This window comes from Typha latifolia, chromosome 1 (genome assembly GCF_019914945.1).
Source record: "Typha latifolia isolate L0001 chromosome 1, TyphaL0001v2, whole genome shotgun sequence".
NCBI lineage: Eukaryota > Viridiplantae > Streptophyta > Magnoliopsida > Poales > Typhaceae > Typha > Typha latifolia.
Window position 1 is genome coordinate 6,404,018 of NC_133086.1, and position 16,765 is coordinate 6,420,782.

A 16,765-nucleotide genomic window follows, 5' to 3' on the forward strand; every position below is an offset into this window, starting at 1 on the left:
ATTGTGGAAGTGAAGTGGAGTAAATAAGGCAGGAAAAAACCCAATTCGACCTCAATTCAAGTCTGGTTATGTTCGAATTAAATCATAACTAAACAAACAATTAAATAAAAAAACAAGAATCATACAATGTTCGAATTAACATAACTAAGCAAAAAAAAAAAAAAACAAGAATAATAACAATAAGTAACATAAAGTGTTTTAGGACAATCTCCTAAACTATCATACTAATAAGTAACATAAAGTGTTGATTACACTTAACCCCCCCTAAACGGTTGCTCATTTTCATCCACTTATTTATTTTTTATAATACATTTCTCGCTTAATTATAAAAAATCTCTGAAATATTTCTTTGTTAGTTATATATCAATTTTTTTATATTAAAAATAATATGTGATCAATTTTATATCTTCTAAAGACTATTTATTCTTATTTTAGATAAATAAAAAAGAAATTTGATGATAAGATAGTTATTTGATATTCTTTATTGACACTTTCAGAGTGAAATGTTTTCTACAAATAGGAGGTTAATGTGTAAATAAATAAATAAGGAGATGAATGTGAAAATAGACAATAATTTAGGGATCTGTGATTATTCCTAAAATTTTAAAAAAAAAGTAACTACTTGTTTTTAATGGATATGATCATGTGATTAGCCATAATGATGGTCAACTTTCCTGTCTGGATCTTATTAGAGTGTAACAGAAGCCACAAAGACAACACTTCGCACACAGTCGAAGTGGAAGTGGAAGTGGAAGTGGAAGTGGAAGTAACACCCTCACCCTCATCATTCGCACCTTCTTCGCTGTTGAGAAAAAAGCAGACACCTTTGCCGGGAAAAAGTTGCGTCTTGGCCTGCTACTCTATCAACGGCCACTTTTTTGAACCCAAAAAGGGGAAAGAGTTGGAGGGCGAGCAGGTTTACATAATCCCAGTTCCCACCTACAGTCCCAAATTCTCATGGAACGAGAGGAGAAAGAGGAGAAGAAGAAGGCTTCCTCTCCCTCCTCCTCTTCCGTTGGAACCCACAAGGTACGATCTTTCCCAATTACTTTATCTCCTTGATTGATTTGGATACGAATTCAATAGCCCAGATCTCAGATTGCCTTCGTTTTTGGTCTGATTCTACCCATGCTCTGGTTTTGCAGGAAAGCGAGGAAGAGCGAGAACTCAAGCTCTCTTCTCGTGTAAGTGTTGCTTTGCGATCCTTGTTTTCCCTTCTTTCTCACTTTAGTTGGGTGTTTTAGTTAACAATGTCGCTCGTTTTGGTTCGTGAAGGTGGTTTCGTTGCTGCTAGGCGATCTCACCAGCACTGGGCAGGCATTCGAGAAATGGGTCGCCTTGGTTCGTAAGAGGAGCGGGAAGTTTCGGCCTTCTGGGTTTCCCCGTCGCAACTCCAAGCTCGAATCCATGCCTAGTGGGTGTTTCTCCCCCCTGGGGCACAATGAGCAGAGGTGCGGTTATTGTTGTTGGTTGCTTATCTTAGTATCTGTGGTGGAAATAGTCACGATACTAGTGTCTTAGGAGATAATTTATTAGCTGAACTTGTTGCTTAGTTTTGCAATCTTATTTACTTGCTATATATTTATCTAAGCAATGTGATGATAAACATGATGCCTCATCGAGATTGCAATCATGACAACAGATATTGCTTTTTATTAGAAATCTGCCTTCTTCTCTGAACATGCACATTTCTCTCAACAAAATTGATGCAAAGATCTACTTAAGTTGGTCAAATTATTACCTCTATCAGCCTTTATCATCAATTGTAGTTGCCCAAAGTTTGTGTTCACATAATAAACTGTCTCATTGTGGCAGTTCTTTTGCACTCTTGGACACAGTGGAGATTGGTCGTCGCATTGGCAATTCTTAGACGAGTTTGTGTTTTGAGATACAACCAGTAAAAGAGAATAATCTTTGGTGGATAAAGTAATGACACATCACTTAGGTTTGGTATTGATGGATTTATGTGACATGGCACTAAAAGAAATACTATATATACAATTGTTCTGGAAGATGGTTCCATTGGTTGCATTGATGCCATTCTTATGCTGAACGAACTAGGACCGCCATCTGCAGCCTAGGCATCTGCATAGCATTTTATATGGTCTTTTTCATATTTAGGATGTCCTTGAAGTTGAAACTAACTGTGGATGGTCTCAAATTGATGGATTCTAGTAGCTTCTACTTTCTGAACTTGAGATTTTCATACATTAATTTAGACTTTTAGTTTCTACATTATATTGTTGGCTATTTTACAATGTAAAAACTGTTATGGTATTACCAGTAAATGTCACAATAAAGATTTTCTTAGTTGTTCAACTTTTCTTTTCGCAGTGATGGGAGATCAAATACACGAGAGTTAGTTGGTGATTTTGTTAATATACCAGGATGTGAACAGCCTACAGAAAAGAGTTTGTGGGAAAGGCTTGGAGTTTCTGCTATGTCAGACATTGAATCAAGTGAGTTCTCCTGGGATGCCTTGTCATCTTTGCACCATACAGAACACACAAGCAGCACTGAGCATTCTGAAGATGAAATGAGTAAAGCTTTAGAGGTATGCTGTCGGTTTTCTTCTGTAATATCTGTACTGCTGCCATTATTATATGAGAATATTTGTAGATAATTGACCGAGAGCATGGCCTGGTGATACTGGCATTTGTCTGTCCAGACAGGAATTTTTCGATACTGCTTATCATTGCTAGTCGATGTAGTGGCTTAACTACTCAAGTCCCTCTCATTTATAAAAAGAAATAAAATATATAAAAGAAAAAGAACATCTGATGGATTGGAGAATGCAGATAGTTGAAATAAAAATTATCTCAGTGTAGTTGATGCTATGATGTTCCAAATAGATATGATGCTTGTGAGGGATAATTAGTGAGTTCTTAGTCATAAAGTTGACCTTAAGAGATTTGATGAATATCATTGGTTTGGGTTGAAGTTATGATTGGTAAATACATGGATGGTCGTGCCGGCGGCGTACCGGCATGTGACACGAGGGTGCCGCACGGCACCCCCTCCTAGCAGCTTTGCCGCTCGGCCGCTCGCCGCACTTGTGGCTCTCGGCGGCTTGTTCGCTTGTCGCACTCGTCGTTTGCTCGCTCTCGCCTCTCATGTCGGGTGCCCTAACCTGAGGAGGAAGAAAGGGTGAGGGTGAGATGGGTTGGATCGGGTCGGGTTGAATACAAACTCAAGTTGCGGACTCTAACTTGATGCGAGCGGCGAGAGCGGGCAAGTGGCGAGAGAGGGCGGCGGGCAGCTAGCGGGCCAGCGCAAAGTCGGCGGCAGTGGTGAGTGCAAGATTAGCGGCGGCGATGAGCCCATTCTCCCTTATTTTTCTCTCCTTTTTTTGTAGCATGGCCGACAAGTGCAGCGGCATGTGCCGTGCCGGCCTGTGGTCGACACGGTCATCGTTGGGTAAATATACTAAGCATAGAGTGCTTTTAAGTAAATTTCTAAATTCTCTGGTTCACTACTCAGTAATTGTATGAATTAATCATCCTTGGTTAAAAAATCCAATAGACCAATATACACATGTATTTAAGACTTAAGATTACACTTGTCTTCTCCACAGACACTTTATCATGTTCTGATCATGTTGATAAACGCTAACTTAAATTTTCTTGGAGGACAAAATTCTTTTCTTACTAATGGTAATAATTCATATACCAACTTGAAATGTGAAAATTGGTGGAAGTTGATTGGTGTACCTAAATCAATGCTTGCCTGTCATCGTGTTATATACACCTTCCTAGATGATAGTCCTTCACCTAATTTTGATTCATCTCCTTAGATTACTAATCTTGGCTCCACTGCTTGAATGCATCACTTGTGGTAATCTTCTTAGTTGGTGTATATAGGTGACGGTGAATTCTGGAGGAGTTGTTTTCTTTGCTTTGTTTAGTTGTCCTGTCAAAGATGATCGGTTGCCCAAGGAAGCTGCAGCAGTTATAAAGATTACATCGTCAAGGATGGCAACACAATCAGAACGGCTGGGTTATGAATTTGCAAAATGGCTTGGAGTACGAACGCCTCAAGTATGTACTCTCCTGTCTGTAGGTATTATGTTTCTGCTCAGGAGAACTGTACTTACTTTCTGTCTGCTCTCTCATTGTGGCAGGCTAGAGTCATTCATAGTTCTAGCTCTGAATGGCAATGGATAAAAGATGCTGCGGAAAAAGCACGAGATACAGCAGTTTCAAGTGGCGATGAAGTATGTGAAATGACCTGTGCAGAGTTGTTGGAAGCTCTTGATTTGAGTCGATGCCTTTTCTTAATGAAGTATATACGCCACTTGACATGTGAATCATTTTGCATTACAGTTTTATAGTTGGTTGGGCTCATTCCTATCCTTTTTGTAGTTATGTCCATGGCTCACCATTACTTGAGAGTTCAAATGCGTTTGCATCACGAGATGCTGCTGCAATTACTGCTGCATCCCTTGGAAGGGTATTGATGTTGGACCTTATACTTCGGAATGAGGACCGGCTTCCTTGCCGTCAGCTTGGTTGGCGTGGTAATCCTGCAAATCTCATGATTGCAGATAAATTGGCTTCTGCTAACATATATGCGTTGGAAGAGTCCAACAGTTCCACTACTAATAGTTACGATCCACTGACAACTAGACTTATCCAGAAAGAGAGAAGATCTAACTCAGCAAATGGAAGATTTGTTCCCCATAAATCTGAACTTCTGTCCCAAAACTCAGATGCATCTATAGTGGAACAAGCAACCGATGAAGTTAAAGATGATCATTTTCATATTGTGGCAATTGACTCTGGGGTTCCTCGACGGCCTCCAGCAGGAAAACGTGCAAAAGATCAAGAGCGATATCCTAAAGTTGTTGAGCTTATTCTTAATAATTCAGAATATTCCTCGAACATATTATATGAAATTTCAGGAGGTCGACTTGGGTCTCCTGGACATGATGATATGGTCTCCCCAACCGATTCATGTTCTCCCCTTTGTGATAGCGACATGACAGCTGTAGTTCATGAATTCCGAGGGGGATTTCGCACGGCTCTCAGGGACTTACAGGGCTTCCATATATTTCTTCTCACACTTTACCAGAAATTGGATGGGCTTTTACGAGTTTTTCTGTCAATAATTAGCAAAAGCTCTGGAGAGACTGAAAGGGATGATTTTGGTACTTCAGAACACTCAGCTGGATTTGTCCATTCTTCGCCCTCACCAATCTGCAAGCAACAAGTGGCAAATGAAATGTTCATTGATTCTGAAATATCAAAATCTACTTTGAAGTCTTCATCCACAGGATGTCGTGGAAGCCCAGAGTCGGTTTCTCCCATATCAAGGGATAATTGGAATGGCAGATACTTAAAAGGGAGTGGGGATGCATCGCGCAGTCTAAGATTGACAATGAAACTCCGTGAATTTAGCAAATTATGCAAGGTAAGAAAATTATGATGTGTAGATTTAAAAGTGATTGGACTATAATACTTGGAATCCGAAGTTAGTAGCTTATTCATGCTATCCTGTAAGTTCTAGAGGCAGGAAGAATTTAATATTACTGTTCTTTTTTATCTCGCCTGTAAGCTAATTTTTATCATGTTTCAGTATCTTCTTGCATAAATAATGACTGATGAGCTCCAACAGATCCATGCTATTTCTTCAGATCAAACGTTTTGCATTGTCTGAGAGAACTATGTTCAGCCTATGAAGGTTCAGAAATCAAGAATATACAAATTTAACTGGGTGTTAGCTAAATTTTATATTGGTAATCAGGAGTTACTTTCCATTTTTGCTGAGAAAACATCCTTGCAGTTCTAGCAATTCTATAGCTTTTGTGTTCTCAATTTATGTAGGCTTCGGCTTTTCTGTCATGAAGCTTTTACTGACATTGTTTGCTTGTTATAGGTAGACCTGGAATTGGGTAAAGAGATTGAACAGTGGAATGAATTGCTTAGGTCAGATGTTGTTAAATTGTGCCAGGAGAACAACTTCAATACAGGATTCTTTGAAGGGAGTGATAGCAATATTGTATTTGATGCTTATGAGCTGAAGGTAATTTGCTAGAGTTAGTTAAGCTTGTCTATTGTGAACAGTAAGTTTACCAGTCACTTCTTTTTCAGGTTCGACTTGAACATATTCTTGAGAGAATAGCATTGATCTCTGATGCTGCAAATACAGAACGACCTTCTCTAGTCACAGGTAATCTGTTTATTGGTGGAGCATTGGCTGCGAGGTCTATCTACACCCTTCAGCACTTGAGTATTACACATATACTGTGCTTGTGTTCAAATGAGATTGGGCAGTCAGATTCTCAGTATCCTGACCTTTTCCATTACAAGAATTTCTCGGTATGATCCTTCTCATTTGTTTCCTCCTAAGCTTCTATTGATCTTGAGGATTTTTAGATATTGTTAACTAGGATGATTATGAAAATGTGTCTGGTAGACTACTATGTATCTATCTATTGTATATGCATCGTCAGGTTCCTGTATGCTGATGAACAAATATATACTCGCGTGCAAGAGGTGTGCAGTGGAAATGTGCTTGATTCTGGTTATCTGTGCTCGTCAATTCGAGCTCCGCAAATTGATATGTTCCCTGAATTTTGATCCATCTGAAGTTTTTGTCATAAATGAAGAAGCTGTTTAAGGATGCGGCTAACCTCTTTTTGGCCCATCACTTGGTTGTTTCCTATATACTCAGTTTGTCTGACATAGTTATGCAGTTCATCTTGAATGAACATTCTAATAGGAATCACTTTTTCCTTTATTCCTAAATGATGATATGGCTTAATGATATATCTAACTGAATGTTTTATATTAAGTGAATTCTCTTTATGACATATTTTGGCTGTTGTTGCATGCCCTGCTAATTTATATTCTTTGGCTACATATGTGATAATCGGTCTTTCTGCCATTAATTTAATCTTGGCCTTGCATACCACCAATGTGTCCACAGATAAGTGACGATGATGATGCAGACATCAGTGATCTCTTTGAAGAAGCTTCAGATTTCATTGATTATGTCGAGCAGTCATGTGGAAAGGTTCTGGTCCATTGTTTCGAAGGAAAAAGTCGCAGTGCTACTGTCGTAATTGCATACTTAATGCTCCGAAAGTAAGATCTAGTGGAATTAAAGAATATACATATTGGTAAACTTCCCTCAGGATCAACTAACCCATGGATGCAAAATTATTTGTTAGGGGGTACACTCTGTCAGAGGCATGGAACATGCTGAAGAAGGTCCACCGCCGAGCCCAACCGAATGATGGATTTGCCAAAGTTCTCTTAGATCTCGACAAAAGGCTGCACGGGAAGACCTCTATGGATTGGCAGCGCAAGAGACCAGTGATGAAAGTCTGCCCCATTTGCGGGAAGAACGCAGGGCTGAGCACTAGCTCACTCAAGCTTCACCTCCAGAAGTCGCACAAGAGGCTCTCCTCAGGGAGTGTAGACAGTGGCATGACCTTGGAAATACAGAAGGCTGTGGAGTTGCTGAAGATGAGTGGCCGTGGCGGTAGCGTCAGCCCAACCCAGAAGCTATCGCAATCTTTCAGCGACCGGTTTTCACATTGATGCATCTCAAATGAGCATTTCATTACAGCTAAAAAGGGGTATGTCTCTCAGACTTGCACACTGGATGGTAGTGTGAATTATAGATCAAGTAAACCATCTAGGAGCTATCAGTGATAGAACAACCAATATCACTGTTCTAAATTGCCACGCACCCACCTGTATAAGACTGCGTAGCATTTGATGTGTAATCTTATTCCTAAAATTGATAACATATGCTTGTATAGGTGAAAATGTGATTCTTTGCATCTCTTCCCAAGTTCTTTTGATCATCTCACTTGCAAATTTTTTGTGTATATTTATATATTTTGCTTTTTAAATATGAAGCACACATTATATAGCATGCATATACCTAGTCAGGTTTCAAAGACAGTCTAGTTACTCTCTTCTGCAGGAAATTCCTACAGCTGGGGATGCACACGATCCGCACCTAACCAACAGCCATCCAACTATCCAAGTATCTTTCCTACCATCCTGAGGAGTAAAACCAAGTCCGATCCTAAAAGACCGCAAGTCCACTGCTTTCCATAACTGTAGCCGAATTCCCTCCACACAAACCATCCTAACTAACAATACCGAGACAACTCGACGCCGACTTCTTCTATAAAAGAAGAATGGCCATTTCCTGAGATCAAAAAGAGAGCAATGGCCTCTCCTCTCCTCCGCCTCATCGTCTTATCCCTCGCCCTCCTCATCGTAAACGCCACCGACGACGACCCCGTAAATGCCACCGACGACGGCGCCATGAATGCCACCACCACCCTCATCAACAAACTCATCGTGGATACATGCAACCGCACCACCGTCCACCGTGAACTCTGCGTTGAGGCACTCTCGGCCGACCCCGCGGCGAAGAACGCCTCGGACGTCCACGGCCTCGCCGTGGCCGCACTCAAGCTCGCTACCAAGAACGCGACGGACACCTCGGAGTACGTGGAAAAGCTCCACGACAAGAAGGCCGGCGGCGGCGGCGAGCCGGGCTTGGAGCAGTGCCTCGAGGACTGCGAGAAGGACTACGTGGACGCGGTGGAGCAACTCGATAGCGCAGCGGCAGCGCTCGACGATGAGAATTATGAGGACACGGCGACATTTCTAACCGCGGCCATGACTGACGTTAAGTCGTGTCAGGCAGGGTGCCGGGAGCGGTCGCGGAACCGGAACGTGTTGACCAAGAGGAACGGTGACGTCAACAGGCTATGCAGCATTGTGTTGACCATAGCCGGCCTCCTGCGTTGACTTTTTCCGAAGTAGTCACCTTTGACACTGGACGATGCTACTGTGCTAATATGCTGCTAGCAACCTATGTTTGGTTCTTGGTTTTGAGCTGAAGGCAGACGAGACTTGGGCTTCTGACTTTTTGGTCTTAATTAGAATATTAAACATTAACTTATTTATCAGCAGGAGATCCTTGAAATTTCAAAGCCTATCACGTTCGTCTGGCTTTTGATCCGGAAAGCAAAATTCACATATTGCACATTAAAAATCCTATTTGTTAGAATTCGTACAGGAGTTGACCTTAATTGAAATGATTACTTCTTTCCTTTTTCTTTGTGATCTAAATCAAGAATCAGCTTAACCTTCATATTAAAGAGGCAACTTCGATCTCTCAATCAGAAGATATTAATCTCTTTAAAGATGGACACTGTAAAACTTTTGACTGTATAAACCTTCTATATTATCAGATACAAACTGTCTGTCAACGAACTCGCACAAAATTACAAGCATTAGCGGCATTGTGAAGAGATTAAACCACCTGATAGCTGATATAGATTTGAAAGATATGCCTTTAAAAAAAAAATCCCCATTTATTCTTATACTAAAGCTGCCTTCTATTTACAAACGACCAACTTAGCAACCTCCGAAATGCTATTTGGAATTCCTGTGCTTAGTGTGCATCATCAACCGCAAGGGGAACAAGTTTGACCTGACAATAAGAGAACACAAATCAAGTCAGAATTTCTATATAGCAAATAAGAGAGATTATATTAGCCAAATAGTTAGTTCCAGTGTGACAATATTAGAGGAATTAACTCGGTTTGGACAGTAAGACAAGACAAGACAAGACTCCCAGTTGATGTTATTTCAAACCATGTAAGCTTTCCATTGAAACAATTTAATAAGCTGAATACTGGAGGATACCAGGATAGTTAAACGTACCAGATCCCGGAACTTCAATATGTAGAACATCTCAAGATACCGTCGGGTTTCGCGCCTCTCAAGCTTGGAGACATACTTCCAGAAGCCATAAACTCCAGCCAATGTCATTAACCTTTCAGAATATATCTTCCATGTGTACCTATACGGAAAGACAAGTGAATGCATTACAATCAGGAAATAAGAAACTAGGCACAAAAGTTGCTCAACAAAAGTCAAATAATGAAATAACCTCTCATGAATTCGTTTTAGCCCTCCTCCAGATATCTTATTCCAATAGCTAGGGTCTCTTTTGCACTGCTCAAAAAACTCAATCATAAGAACAGCAGCCTGGTCGGAATGATATGGATCTATGTGGAAACCTGATATCCCATGCTCAATAATTTCTGCTGGACCTCCATGACAAGTTGCAAAAGTTGGAAGACCACAAGTCATAGCCTCTACAACAGTGAGCCCGAAAGCTTCATAAAAGGCAGGCTGCAGCATATCGAATTATTACAAATAATGTACAATGTATGTCAAAGACAAGGTATATATATATATATACACACACACAAAAGACTACCTGCACAAAAGCACCTCTCGTGTCCGCTATGTAGCGATAAAGCTCACCATTTCGTGTCCTGTTCATCTGGGCAGAGATCCACCGGAATTGGCCAAACAAGTCGTAAGCCTTTATAAGTTGGTGCATCTTCTCAATCTCTTGGATGTCTTCTGTGTCTCTACATCTCTTAGCATCATTGTATCCAGCGATTACGACAAGGTTTACCAATTCTCTTAGTCTAGTGCTTTTACCGTACAACTCTACCAGGCCTGTTATGTTTTTCACCCTATCAAGCCTTGCCATTGAGAAGATGATGGGCTTAGACTGGTCCTCCAACCAACCACTGTAACAAGCAACAACGATAGAATAATCACTAAAACGCACAGAAAATAAAATCTATTGACGAGAAAAGTAAGTCTAATAAATAATAACAGCTCGGAAGTAATTTGTCTAGCCACAATCATTTTGATATGATTGTGTTGATTCTTATAAGAGGTCATTAATTAAATAATACAGGCGGTTCGGGATAGAAAGAACCAAATTATTGAAATAAAAATATGCTTTAGAAAAGCAACACAAACAATTGCCAAGTTACAGTGACAATGGCATTTTTCTCAAGTTATTTCAGACATTATGGTATACTGTATTAAAGAAGTTTACATCAATAATTTAGTTGAGTTCTTCCTGTCTTTTGTCATTTTTTTGGCAGCCCAGCTGGAGCAGTTGAAGATGCGTCAAAACCCAACTCCATTTCCCATATCCATGCAAAGTATGCAACATTATTCGGGGATGATTGATAGTGCATAAAAATTGTGGAAGAAAAGAACAACAACTGGGAAAGTGGTGATTGGCCTTATAGATTTTCCAACCTAACTTATTAATGTACTACTTCTAAGAGCTACTCGCAATTGTAAACCTCTTTATTCTCATTACCTCATTTATAAATTTATACATGACCGCAAAATTTCCATGAAACATATCAAGCAAACTTTTTTAACAGAAATGGCATCCTTGTTACTTGAAACAAAGATTTGGCAAAACAATGATCACACAATATTATGTGAATAAGCTGCTTGGATTCAAAACCAATACAATGTCATATTATTTGCGCATAAGGTCAATTTCTGCTAGGAATAATTGAAGAAGCGAGCTTAACATAAAGAAGTAAAGGACAAAAAGCAATTAGCCCAAAAAGATTAGAAGAATCCATATTTATGGTACACCATAATAGAGCAAACTCTTCATATATGTCTTGCGATGTAGGATAACCAAAAGAACAAAAACAATAAATAATTACAGCGTCTAGCACTAAGTATCATGTCTCCTGAAGGTAATTACAAGAAGTCTGTTTACCTTCTATGTACTAAACCCTGTAACTAAAGCTCATAACTACAACATGAGCAGTTGAGGATAAGTTCAAACTTCAAAATCAAATACTATCTTGAATTGCAACAAAGAAAATTGGGAAGGAGTAGGCTTACATCGACATCAACTGAAGGAATACATACTCACAATATTTACATTCCAGAAGAGTCTATTTCCGTGTCCCAATCACATGCCACAAGAGAAAATGGGGAAAGCCTTACCTTCAAACTAGGTGAGCCGTTGAGTATCCAATGTTAGCTATCATGTGAAATATTATCAAAATAGAGTACTTACATGTGCTCATCAGTCTGCTCTGGATCATACAACAGCTTCTCAATTGAACTATGAAGAGAAGTCAGCCTCTTCTCCTTTTCTGAGTATGGGAAGTAAATAGACATGTCTGCTCCAGGGGAGACTATATTGAATTTGGGATCAAAAACATCAATGCCATGAACAACACGGTACAATCCAGGAAGACTAAAAGCAGTGTGGCTCTCATATTGTCCAACTGTATTCTTGCTGAGTAAAAGGATAGAATCAATTTCAGTTCCAGTGGCATGTCAAACACAAAGATGATAATATAGATTCTCGACAACACGAATGAATTACAGCATGTTTTCAAAATGCAATGGTGGGTTGAAACAAACTACTTCTGCCTACATTTTATCAGATAAGTGTTTCGAACGCGACAATGCCATATTGGTGATGGGTTTCAGTGACCACACAATATATCCAACTGCCATCTGGTCCAGAAATCATGCACCTCCCTAAGTCACCGATTTCCTTAAACAAAGCTTATGCTTGTTTCTACAACCAGAGTGCATGTGTTCGTTGTATGTTCCTTATGATATTGATGATTAATGTACAAGTCATTTAGAGAATTAGGATGCCTTATTGACGACATGTCCTAAACACATTATTAGAGAAAGGTTGGAATACATAGCATCACTTCCACTTAATGACCGTAAGCATTAAGGTATACATGGTCCTTTTGCGCAAGTTATCACAATATTATTTTTCTGTACAACAGATATGGCACAGAGAACAAGCCAACCACAAATGTAGGAACTAAAAGGTGACTTCAAGGATGATCTTGTGATTCTACTGTATTACCGTGCACAATGTCAAGGATGACATTGGTTATACGAAGTAAAAAGTGACTTCAAGGATGACATTGGATTCACAAGCAATTGTAGAAGAAACTTCAAGATATAGTAAAAAAGTGATTCAATTGACCTAGAAATACTATTGTATAGTAGGAAGTAAAGAAAAGACATCAATAACTAATAGGAAAATGGCTAACTTAAATACTTAAATGACAATTCACAGATACTTTGATCTTATGCAAAACCTGCAAAAGTTAAAATGAAAAAGAACTATAATGCTAGGCAAATGCACTGTGGAAAACCTTCCAGCAATTTCTTGATAGGTGCTAGTGATTATGAAATCGGCATTGTTCATTGAAATTAGATCAGCAGTGAATTGGCATGAGAAATGGTACTTCTCCTCATAGTTCTTCCAGTATATATCTGAATCTGGATATTTTGTTTTCTCTAAAGCATGAGCAATGTTGCACTGAACAAAAATGTATAAATAGGATTAGTAAAATCAATGCATAGCAATTAATAAATTTTCAGTCAGGACATGCCTGGGTAATTCCTAGCTTGTGAGATAGCAAAGATGCAACAAGATTTCCATCGCTATAGTTTCCAATAATTAGATTCGGAGTGCCTTGTAGCTCTGCAGCAATCTCATTTGATGCATCCTATAGATAAAATTAGAGTTTGCAAGTAACAAAATAAACAAACCAGTACATATGTTAACAAAATTTTCAAAACAAAAACTAAATAGTGAAACTTGAATCCTAAAAAATCTAAACAGAAATTCTTCTAATCGTAAATCGTAAATATGATATGTGACAAAATATGACCAACAAACAGTCATAATATCAATTTGCAGTGGATAATACATGAAATTTCGAATTCTAGTATAAAAGACTAAAGATAATACAATAACAATGCACGGTATTACATGAAAAATTCTAGTTCACAAGAAAGATTGAAAAATATATAACAAAATGCAGATATCATGTGCCTACAAGATTACGGTAATTCAAATGTATTATATATTGCATTTTCCTCCTCTATTATGTGTATGCAGTATCTTTGCTTCAAGATGCTAAAGGCGATTACCTAATTCAGCAAAGTCCATTGAGAATATCTATAATCCTGATAAGGATTTCACGTTTTTAATCCTCTCTCATTCTGTATCAGCCTCCAAAGCAAATAGCAGACACAGAGAATTCACAGGATGAACACCAAAAGGTCAGCCAGCTAACTTTTAGTTGTACAAATGCTGAGCATGGTCATATACTCCACATGAACCAATCTTGGAACGAGAAAATATACATATAAGAAGTTTTTTTCCTTCATTTTTTGAAAGTGAGCCTACATTTCCAGTCTGATTCTCCTTGTCGACTACTCTTATAAAGTTATAATTCCCCATGAACCAACAAAGAGATTGGAGGAAGCTCACTTATTCAACCAAGAATTCTCTAATGATGCAATATCCGCCAACAAGGCAACAGTCAACTACGGAGAATTTTCAAATGACTTAAATATCACAAACAAGAACATACAAAGAATTCGCTGTGTGGAATCAGACAGAATTGCTCAGTTAAATATGTTCCAGTTAACAATCACAATCTAGAATAATAGTGTCGCTTTTGACAATGATTTAGAGAAATCTACAGTGAGTTACCTCCGCAAAAGTCTCCAAGTAAGGCCACACATCAAATTTTGAAATCCATTTTCGAAGAATACCATTTTTGTTTCTAAAAGGCACCCGCAAGATATGGGTATGTTGTGTTCCACTGATTCGCTCAAGACGTTGGTCGCATGTTGTCCCTTTTGCATCAGGTATCAACCTTGTTACCTTCAGGCAACGAAAATAGCATAAGAATCTTAACCATGAAAAACCAAGAGAGTGGCATAAATGTATGAAACATCCCTACTCAACAATGTCAGTAATAAATCCGTGCATGTTAAGCAAAAACTTAAAACTTACATCACATAGATATCTTTATAGAGAACAAGAAACTGAAATAAGAAATCTAAATCGCACTTACTATAAGAATCTCAGGATTAACATTAAGCCCCTGCTTTTCCATTCTCACAAGCATTTCCTTCTCTAAGGCACGAACTTGGTCCAAGATGTAGACTATCTGTGAGCCACCAACAGAATCTAAAAGTACATCCAAAACTTCCCAAACACAAGAAACCAAACCAAAAACATTAGATGTCATAGTAAAATACTAGCTGGAATATTTTTATGTTTCTTTTACCTGCCCTCCAGTGTCTGGCAAACCTAATACATTAGCTTGGCCAAAGTGGCCATGCGGAGAAACAATAACAACATTGAACACCATAGGGATCCTCCCCAGAAACTCCTCTAAAGTGGAAGGATCAGGAGCGTGAAGAATATCCAGAAGAAGATGAACCATCTCCAACACACGCTGAGCAGTATCACCCCATCCTTGCTCCAAGCCCATCTCCTGGAATCTGCAAATTAATTCAATGATTGATTGTCAAAGGGTTGAACTGGCTTCAAATTCTCAACAGAAAGCCCTTTTCTGTGAAACTTGTTCTGCACAAATAGCTCTCACTTAAAAGAAAAATAATGGCAAAGCATATCTTGAGCAATGCAACTCTGTGAAAACTGTTTGCAATCTATAACAAGCTTTAAAGTAACTAATTTATAAAATCTTCTACCACGGTTGTAACAGTTGATAACTTTAGGAAATCCAGTTGAAATTAAGTAAGCTCCCTTATAGAAGAGTGGCAAATAAAAACTGGAAATAACCTCTGTTAGCACATATTTCACTCATGACCAACAAAAAAACACAAATTGTTTGCCGGTTTTTTCTGGTAACGGATCTGAGGCCACCATATACCTATTTCAAGGTCATGTCATAAAGTTCTCATTTGATCACAAAAAGAGGCAACTCCTCGTTCAACTAAAAGTAAAAGAACACCTCTTTATCATGAATAATATATGAGAATACGTGAAACAATATGTATGTTCTTACAAATAAGCAAATTGTGAGAATGGTGTGTAAGGTGGGATTTTAAACAAATATTCCTCAGCCTTTGCCAAGACAGACTGAAGCCTGGAGATGCTCTTTATCCTATCATTCAGCATCATCACCTGCCCGACAAAGAGATCCAAGACAAATTTAACAACACTTTAGCAACTGAAAGACTCCTATAGTCATTGAAATAACACTTACATGACCCTTGTACTTATGGGCTCGTAGGAAATCAACCATGGGCTCCAAGCAATCCTTGTTCCGAAACATTATGGAGGATAAGTGCTTGTTCAGGAATTGCACGCCGTTCCCGATGGATGATGACCGATTCGGTCGTGGGAATGAAGCATTGAATGGCTCGAAGTCAAGCTCGAACACATAATGGTCATTAAAACTGCCAAACAAAATCAAACATGCGCCAATATAATCAATATTATGGAATTCAAATTTAGACAAGTTGGTCGAGTTCTAATCTGTAATTACTGTCCATTGACGAGCTTTTCCTTGAATTGAAGATACTCCGACACGTTCAACTGCTCGACGCTAAGCTCAAACACATTAACCCTGACGTACTCCCACACTCCCGGCCTCGGCCGGACCGCGATGGCCACGAAGGGAGGTAGAACTATAGCTTCCTAATCCCAAAACCAGATAATTAACCCCAGGAAAAAAATAATTTACTGTCAAAAGGATTAGTTTTTTGGCATGCAAAGGAACCTGGGCGGATTTGATGACCTCAAAGAAGGGTCCCTCGGAGAGCTTGCGGCCGTGGTCGTCGATGGTGGCGAGACCGTCGAGGAGGTGGTGGGGCTGGAGGAGTCCCTTGCCCTGGCCCATGTACCTGAATCAAAAAGGAGATTATAGGAAGTGGGGTCGTGGTCGGAACAAGGGAAGCAGGAGAGAGGAGGAAGAAGGACTTGGACAAGAGCGAGACAAGGTCGTTCCGGTGGGCGGAGAGGGTGTCCTCCACCCTCTCCCGGATACTTGGGATGCGGCCAAGCTTGGGAGTCGCCATGGATATCTCTTGGTTTCTTGGGGTACGAGAGAGAGAGAGAGAGAGAGAGATGGCAAATG

At 39.4% G+C, this 16,765-nt stretch overlaps 3 protein-coding genes across 5 annotated transcripts; 2 read left to right on the forward strand and 1 right to left on the reverse strand.

Annotated features, from left to right (window-relative positions):
- The first annotated feature begins 718 nt into the window (after positions 1 to 718).
- Positions 719 to 8,938, forward strand: LOC140780269 (dual specificity protein phosphatase PHS1-like). Of its 2 annotated transcripts, XM_073125692.1 has the most exons (12): positions 719 to 1,029; positions 1,146 to 1,184; positions 1,276 to 1,451; positions 2,335 to 2,554; positions 3,861 to 4,037; positions 4,121 to 4,281; positions 4,362 to 5,409; positions 5,875 to 6,021; positions 6,090 to 6,317; positions 6,928 to 7,085; positions 7,172 to 7,582; positions 7,936 to 8,938. In XM_073125692.1, exons 1-11 carry the CDS (start codon positions 958 to 960, stop codon positions 7,542 to 7,544), a joined length of 2,799 nt encoding a protein of 932 aa, XP_072981793.1. In that variant the 5' UTR covers positions 719 to 957; the 3' UTR covers positions 7,545 to 7,582; positions 7,936 to 8,938. The 2 variants fall into 2 exon arrangements, with proteins under 2 accessions (XP_072981793.1, XP_072981792.1); XM_073125691.1 differs by lacking the exon at positions 7,936 to 8,938 and having other exon boundaries at positions 7,172 to 7,863.
- On the forward strand, positions 8,187 to 8,777 carry LOC140802523 (putative invertase inhibitor). The gene has a single exon (XM_073158059.1). The coding sequence runs from the start codon at positions 8,187 to 8,189 to the stop codon at positions 8,775 to 8,777; it is 591 nt and encodes a 196-aa protein (XP_073014160.1).
- A 254-nt stretch (positions 8,939 to 9,192) lies between the features above and the next one.
- Positions 9,193 to 16,765, reverse strand: LOC140781787 (sucrose synthase 4-like). Of its 2 annotated transcripts, XM_073127996.1 has the most exons (15): positions 16,609 to 16,765; positions 16,409 to 16,532; positions 16,175 to 16,326; positions 15,893 to 16,085; positions 15,692 to 15,810; positions 14,948 to 15,164; positions 14,732 to 14,827; positions 14,365 to 14,538; positions 13,253 to 13,369; positions 13,013 to 13,179; positions 11,899 to 12,123; positions 10,261 to 10,582; positions 9,928 to 10,172; positions 9,699 to 9,837; positions 9,193 to 9,465 (listed from the first exon to the last, which is right to left on the reverse strand). In XM_073127996.1, exons 1-15 carry the CDS (start codon positions 16,704 to 16,706, stop codon positions 9,427 to 9,429), a joined length of 2,427 nt encoding a protein of 808 aa, XP_072984097.1. In that variant the 5' UTR covers positions 16,707 to 16,765; the 3' UTR covers positions 9,193 to 9,426. The 2 variants fall into 2 exon arrangements, with proteins under 2 accessions (XP_072984097.1, XP_072984105.1); XM_073128004.1 differs by lacking the exon at positions 13,253 to 13,369.

Bases quoted from the DNA above. Each gene is read 5' to 3' on its own strand.
- LOC140802523 (XM_073158059.1), top strand. From the start codon at position 8,187: ATGGCCTCTCCTCTCCTCCGCCTCATCGTCTTATCCCTCGCCCTCCTC.
- LOC140781787 (XM_073127996.1), bottom strand. From the start codon at position 16,706: ATGGCGACTCCCAAGCTTGGCCGCATCCCAAGTATCCGGGAGAGGGTG. The intron at 10,583-11,898 runs GTAAGTACTCTA...TGCTTGTTACAG, and splicing joins GAGCAGACTGATGAGCACAT to TGGTTGGTTGGAGGACCAGT. The intron at 9,838-9,927 runs GTTATTTCATTA...CTTTCCGTATAG, and splicing joins CTAAAACGAATTCATGAGAG to GTACACATGGAAGATATATT.
- LOC140780269 (XM_073125692.1), top strand. From the start codon at position 958: ATGGAACGAGAGGAGAAAGAGGAGAAGAAGAAGGCTTCCTCTCCCTCC. The intron at 5,410-5,874 runs GTAAGAAAATTA...TGCTTGTTATAG, and splicing joins AATTTAGCAAATTATGCAAG to GTAGACCTGGAATTGGGTAA. The intron at 6,022-6,089 runs GTAATTTGCTAG...CTTCTTTTTCAG, and splicing joins TTGATGCTTATGAGCTGAAG to GTTCGACTTGAACATATTCT.